At 31.2% G+C, this 7,841-nt stretch overlaps 1 protein-coding gene across 1 annotated transcript; it reads left to right on the top strand.

Annotated features, from left to right (window-relative positions):
• Nucleotides 1–2,279: 2,279 nt before the first annotated feature.
• Nucleotides 2,280–2,919, top strand: LOC124899383 (cyclin-dependent protein kinase inhibitor SMR4-like). Its single transcript, XM_047414133.1, has one exon. It carries the CDS (start codon nucleotides 2,411–2,413, stop codon nucleotides 2,642–2,644), a length of 234 nt encoding a protein of 77 aa, XP_047270089.1. The 5' UTR covers nucleotides 2,280–2,410; the 3' UTR covers nucleotides 2,645–2,919.
• Nucleotides 2,920–7,841: the final 4,922 nt, after the last annotated feature.

A 7,841-nucleotide genomic window follows, 5' to 3' on the forward strand; every position in this document is an offset into this window, starting at 1 on the left:
ATCCGCGTTTTCACACTGCTTAATTATTCTTCAACGATGCCTTTTATATTTTAATGTTTCAAGAAAAGTTGAAATTCATTTTGAATACACCACGTTTATTCCCTAAATTTAGGGGTGTGCAAAAATCAAATTGATCGATAAATTGAATTGATAAAAATATTATTAATTTATTCTTATTGAGTTATTGGGTTAACGATTTGTTAATAGTTTTGTCAAAAAAAATTATTAGGTTATTGGCTCGGTTCGATTTTTTCTTATTGGGTTATTGAGTAAACCGATAACCCAATAAGAATATATATATATATATATGACTTATTATATATTTCTCTTAATTTCTTTTTAACTTCTACCAATTAACAAATCTATTATTTCAATTATACACTCTTAATTTCTTCTAACAATATTTAGTTCAAACTTAAAACTTCTTGTAAATTAAAATACATTATGTAGGATTTTTGGTTGCAACAAAGGTTCAATTATTTTTCATGTTAGTTACTACTATTTCTATTTTATGAATATTTTCTTATCGATTAAATCGAAAATCGAACCTTTAAGAACTAAAAATCGATAAAAAATATTTTATTGATTTGGTTATTGGTTTAACATATTTAAAAATTAAAAACCGATAAACCGAACTAATAATATATAAAATTGAACCGAACCGAACCGACCAATGCACATACCTACCTAAATCTAAAATGCCCAATAAAAGAATTAAATTAGAGTGATTCTTTTCTTAAACAATAGCACACACTAAATATCAACTGTTTGAACTTCTATGAGTCATGCCATCAACTTTGTTGGGTGCTGACTACGTAATTTATTAATCAGAAGTTTTCCGCACCTCATGCCTTGTTATCTTTTTAAAGTTTTTTAAAAATATAGTAATATACAAACGTTTTGTTAAAAGACATGATATTCTAGAATTAATAAAACTATGAGTGTTAGTGTTGCCTCATTCACACTGGTTTTAAAGTTTATTTTATTTCAGTTTATTTCAATGTAAGCAACTTTTTATGAGTACATACAATTATTAGTTCAGTTTATTTGAACATGCTCAATCGCAATCAAATTCGTCATCTGACACCCCTTATTCAATAATAATAGTGAAAAGAATGCAAGTATAAACAAATCCATAGGGGAATGTTTGATTGCTTTCCTTTCCTTTCTATACCAATCTTTTTGAAAACAAAACAATACATGAAAATGTTCAAATCCTTAAAATGTTTGATGGTTTTTAAGAGAGAAATTAGAATCAGTCAAGAGAGAAGCTTATCACTTTTTTTTTTTAAGATACAAATTGCTGAGAAATACAGTATTGGTACATTGATGAAGTGAAAGAGTACACTAGTTTCACTGGGCTTATAACGTTTAGGAAGAAGCTGGGCTTATTGCAGATTAGTACAGATGAGATCATAGGCCTTAAATGGGCCCATAACCAGTTCATAGTTAGGAATAACGCTTTTTATTAAATATTTTTTTATATTCATAACTTGAAATCAAACATCTAATTAAGGAAGTACTCCATCCATGTTCTCTTTTTTTTGGTAGTAATTCATAATTTTATTAATCACCAAAAATAGTACCATTACAAAGCTGAAACTTAACCAATACAGCTAGCTTCTCAAATCAAGTTACTAAGCAACAACCATCACTACAAGTTACAACTATCCAGTAACTCTTTTGTCGGGACAGTAGCTCGAACACAACATATACAAGTAATTTTCTTAGCTACATCTTCAACTGTGTGCTCAATCTGCCGAAAAATCCTTAAGTTCATTTTCTTCAAATTCAAAATGACATATATAAATTCAGCATATACCGATTTCCATAGTTGTGCTCGAGGACTCTTCCCATTCATGTCACGTTTCACTTTTCATAAGTCAAATTATATAAATTTTAATTAATATTTTAGCTTTAAAATTTAATTAAATTTAACTTTTGTAAAACAAAAAGTGACAAAAAAATAAAAATAAAAAATAGTAGTGACTTCATACCCTAGCATTGTTCTAGTGGCTGAAATTCGAACCCAACGTTGCGTTGATCGTCCCGCCAAAAAAACTTCCTCCTTTTGTGGTTGGCGGCTCAAAATGCGCCACGTATATCTTGTTCCACGTCAAACCAGAATGTTCTTTGGTACCCACACGTGGACAGCAAATCCTACTTAGCTGTCCTCATATAAACTTTTCCACTTCTCCTTGGCACCTTCCAGATTTACCTTTTTATTTACTGTACATTAAATTAAATAAAAAGGTGTCCCAAGTACGCTACTTCAACTCCTTCCTTATATGCGACACTTGTTTCACACGTTTTTCATATTCATTCGACAACTTGCATACATAAAAACCTGAAACCTGTAAAGGAAAAGGGAATATTTTGTGCTCTGTTAGAATTTAAAAAAATTACTATTATGGAGACAAAAGGGTACGAGGATGTTACGATGATGGAAATAGAAGAAGGATGTTCGACGCCGAAGCGAGACGAGTGTCAAATTCCGGTGAGGATGGTGCCACCGCCGCCGCCGAGGAAGAAGCGGAGCTGCGGTGTAGATAAAAGGAAGCCACCGGAGAATGGGTATTTTCAAGGTCCAGAGGTTGAACTTTTCTTCGCCATGCAGCCTAAATGTCAAGGGACTTTTGCTTAGTTGACTAAAAAATTGATTATTAGTGCTAGCTAGTATATATTGTGTATTAATATGTAGTCCCCTAATCCGGTGTTGGAACTACAATGCACCAACTAATTGGCTGGTTTCATTTTTGTTTAGACAATTAATATTTTGTCATTTTGGGTATTTTTGTGTTTTGGGTGTATTATGAACTACTCTAGTTAGTACTAAGCTAGAGTATATATAGTAACTAGACGATGTCTATGTACATAAGTTTTGGTGATCATACATTCCGTAGTTGAGATTGCTCATAAGTACCATTGTTGTGTACTTTATGGTTCTCTGATTTGTGTGGTTTTCACTTTCCATTATCTTTTAATTTTATTCTTGCACTTAAATCATCTTGGGAGTTCTCTAGGTGTTCACGTACGATTGGCATACACTCTACGCTTTTCTACTTTCAATATATATGGGCAGGGGTCAGGGGATAAATATGTTGCTATTTCGAACTCCAATTATGGGCACCACGGGATATGATGTCATAAATTTATATTTTCTGCCTAATTTGATTGTGAAAAGAATTGCATATGTAATTCATTGTGAGTCAAAATGTGCTAAATCAGTGTAACATGGCATTGTGAGTCAAAATGTGCTAAATCAGTGTAACCGGCACGCACATTTTAACAGAAATTTTCTAGATGAAGAGTTCGCTTCCTAAAATTTCATCAATGATCATTAGACAACGAAACTCAAAATCTAATATGCAAATGTTGTTAAATGATACTTATTCAAATACTGTAGCTAGCTGTAATAGTTCGCAACTTCTCTTCAGAAGCATAAAAGGCCAACAGAAAAGTTTGCTGGCTTGTAGTAAAATGTTCATTCGATTTAGTGGGTGGCCCAAGTAAGTTAAATTGGTTAGGCAAGTGGGCCAATGCTAACATCAAGAATTTGTGTTCGGCCTTCGTTGAGTTTTGAGTTCGAGCATGTCCTAATTTTGATGCTCACATGTACTAAATTTTCTAAAAATTATACAAATAACTTCTGTTTTCAATATTACAAAAAATTTTAACTCCCTAAACATATTATAAAAATCTCAGCATATACAATGCTATGTTTATGTCGTCTATGTTATGTATACTAGTTTAGTGCACGTGCTTTGTACATGTATCTCATGTCAATAAGTAAAATTATACTCCATGCAAGAAAAATAAAACGATTTAAAAGTAATAACACAACGACAATAAGATATCTAGTGTAGTCGTATAAGTAGAGCATAAAATATACGTAGATCTTGTCATTTCTTTTGTGAAACCCCTATTTCTATGTGTAAAAAGACATTTTCGTCTTTCCCCGCAAGTAGAGGGTAGAATGTACAGAGCTCACCCTTTCTTTTATGAGGCGCCTATCTCTGTGAGGTAAAGAGACTGCTATTGATAGATCTTCGGCTCAAAAGAAATGAAATCAAAGTGGAATTGAACCAGTGGAATTATTAATGCTTGTGGAAGCAATGATCTCATATGACTACACAATCATGGACTGTTTTTAATAGATTCTCGACTCAAAAGAAATGAAATCAAAACTAAATTGAACCAGTGAGACTATTGATGATGTGGATGCCTGTTACTATGTGGTCGTGCAATCGAAAAATGAACTAAGACAAAAAAGAATTCAAATTTTAAGGATACATACAATCTCAGATTCCATTTTTCAATTAACAATCACTGTTAAGTTATCACCCGCTCGCCTCTTACAACTATATTTACTTGTCTCGCTATTACATAAACTTTAGTCTTTCCTTTTCCAAGTTACTAAAAACATATGATAACACAAATGAAATCTGAAAACGTTTTTAATTTATAAGAGTATGAATTTTTTTGAAACTAATATTTTTCAAGACTCTGAAAATCTGAGCAGCCTATAATATTTAATTAGTTGGCCTCTCTAGGTTCTTATTCTACCTATACTACTTGTAGAAGATCAAAATAAATATTTATACAACTTTGTGTAAGGAGAACAATAGAATTTTTGAGGCTTCCTCTCACATTCACCTCCATTTGTATTTTTTCTTTTTCTTTTTAATTATGTTTCTTAATTATTCAAAACAATAATTATCTTTTTAAAATCAGTAACTCTTTTTTACTTTGGCAACTGTCTACTTTAGAAGAGTTTCAAAAAGGCGACGACAACGACAACGATGAAAAATAAAAGAAGAATTACCAATATTAAAATTAATGATAAAAATGCACGATACCTATTTATAAGGGTGAGATACAATCCCTAATTTATATGAAACTTATCATGGAGACATGACAAACTTCATACTACAATAACACTATACCTTCTTTGCTTAAATAAGAAAAAGAGAAAGAGATAAGCCTTGGGTATGTTATATATCATTGAACCTCAAATTGTAGAGCTTTAACTTCCGCAATATTACTCGTGAAAGTGAATAGAATAGGTCATTACCATCTTTCCTTTGAATCTCTTATCATCATCATCCTCCACTTAAATTATCTTTGTGACTCCTATCACTATTAATTTTAAAGAATCTGTTGGTGAATTTTTTCTAATAAATAGGATATTATTAAAATTATTGAGAGTCATATAGTAAATACTTTTCTATCGCCAAAGAGGCATACAATGTCTAAACTCCAAAGTACTCTATCTAATTTTATACCGTGCATTGATTTTCTTGCTCTACTTAAATATTTAAATTTTAATAAAGGTAATATATATTGTAATGTTTTAAAAGATTCTTGTTTTTAGTGAAAAGGAATAGATAGTTCTCAAACAATAACAATAGTATTGCACCTTTTTTGAAACGAAGTGGCCCAAGATTTGGTGAGTTTATATTCAAATTTTATTGTTGTTTCAATCTTTTGTTAACTATTTAGATATTGTTCATTCATATATAATAACATGACCTGGTCAGATCTCTCATTCGTTCCAAATTAAGTCACACTATTCAAATTCCACATACTTTTTAGTGTTCAACCGCTCACTCTTCCTTTCAAGCTTTCGGAGAAGAATCAAAATTCAACTATGGAGAAAATTATGGCCACTTTCCTTAAGGTTTCCCATAGCGTCCTCACTGTCCTCAGTTCCATGTCATCTTTATCGATGCCTCTGAAACATCTTAGTTTAGGATTCGTTGTGCAGCCAATATCCCTAACAAAATAAATATTCTTATGTCTCCTATAAACCGCAACAACTCAGTTCAAAGTAAGCTTACCTTTGTTGCTGCTAATAATCCAAATGCACTCTTCTCTCGTCCTCAAAATTCTGATTTAGACTCTCCTAATCTAATGGCTACTATCAATTTTTAGATGAGTAATATTTTGTCCTCTTTATCGATTTGTTGGCAATACACTGAACCAATCATCTTTGATGAATTTTTTTTCAAAATAATTTTGTTAAGAGTGAAGATTAAAAACACATCTAAATATGTTGTTCAACTACGATTAAATCTAACTTTTACACAATTTTTTTAAAGCTCATTCGAACATTCATCTATCATATCATATGTATTAAGCAGAAAATAGTAAATAAAAATGAAATAGATAATCAAGATATTAGAACAATAAGATTAAACATAATCTTTACATAAAAATTCTTCAAAGCTAAACCAAATATTCATTTATCACCTGAAGTAATTAAAAAAAATAGCAAATAGAAACTATACAACAAACAATATGATAATTGAATATTAGAACAATAAGATTTAACCTAATCTTTACACATAATTTTTCAAAATCCAATCAAACATTCATCTATCACCTGTATTTAGCAGAAAAATGACAAAATAGCAACAAAACAGAAACTACAATAACACAATACGATAATCGAGACATCATAACGATATAACTATATCTTACATTTACACAAAAATTACTTAAAGTTTGATCGAACATTCATCCACCACCTGTATTAATTTTAAAAAATAACATATAGTAACAGCAGAGGCAAACCCAGGATTTGAAGTTTGTGGGTGCACCAGTGTTGTCAAAGGCGCGCATAAGCCTCAAAGCAAGACTCAAAATGTGTTGAGCGCTCGTCTCGCGTAATGTGCAGCTTAGGTTCTAATTTCTAATACATACTTTTCCTTGTCAATGAGGCTTTTTGAAGAGACGAACGCTAAACAATTGATATTTCACTTTATAAAAAAAAAAAAATCTTTTTGTTCATATATTTGTCATTCATACTTATATTGTTAGTCTTGGACTAGATATATATTTATATTTTTTATCCTTTTATGCCTTTTTTTTGGTTAAATCTCACACTTTATTTGTACTTTGTGCTTAAACACAATAGACTTTGAAGATTTTTTACGCTTATTGCTTTTGATAATATTGTGGTGCACCAATATTATCTTAAGACGTTAAAAAAACTTTCAGTGTCGATTAGGGGATATTATCATATTCAATTGATCGCCAAAGAAATGAACAATAATGCAAAAATAATTATATAGAACGAATAAGAGTTCTAAGATAATAACTTTACTTTCTTATAATATGAAGTTTACTTTTAACAAATTTTAATAATTAGTTGTGTTAGGTCAGTGGTGATGGGGAGTTCACCTTAGGGAGTGGTCATGGTTCGAATCTCCATTTCATCAATTTTTGTTATAAATTTGGTAATAAGCAATCTGAAGAATTGAAGATAAAAGCGAAAATGTTGTGTGCTGCTCCCGGGAATCGACCCCTAGTCGCGTGGATGGAAGCGTTGGCTTCAACCAGTGCGCCAAGGTGCACTAACTTCAACTATGGGTGCACTATTATATATATTCCAATTTCTCAAGGTATATACACATATATACACACATTTTTTTCGACGTTAACGGGTGCACGTGCACCCCCATCGATACATGTGGGTCCGCCCCTGAGTAAAAGGATAGAAACTACAACAACAAAATTATCAAGATGTTAGAGCAATACAATTAAACCTAACCTTCATACAAAAATAATTACATGCAAATCCTATCTACCAATACAAAGAAAATACAACATAATAGCAATACAATAGTCGAATATCAGAACAATAAGATTTAACCTAATCTATACACATAATTTCTCAGAGCCCGATCAAACATTCATCTATCACATGTATTTAGCAGAAAAATGGCAAATAACAACAAAACAGAAACTACAACAACACAATAATCGAGACATCAGAACGATGCAACTGAATCTTACATTTACACAAAAATTACTCAAAGTCTGATCGAACATTCATC

This window comes from Capsicum annuum, chromosome 6 (assembly GCF_002878395.1).
Source record: "Capsicum annuum cultivar UCD-10X-F1 chromosome 6, UCD10Xv1.1, whole genome shotgun sequence".
NCBI lineage: Eukaryota > Viridiplantae > Streptophyta > Magnoliopsida > Solanales > Solanaceae > Capsicum > Capsicum annuum.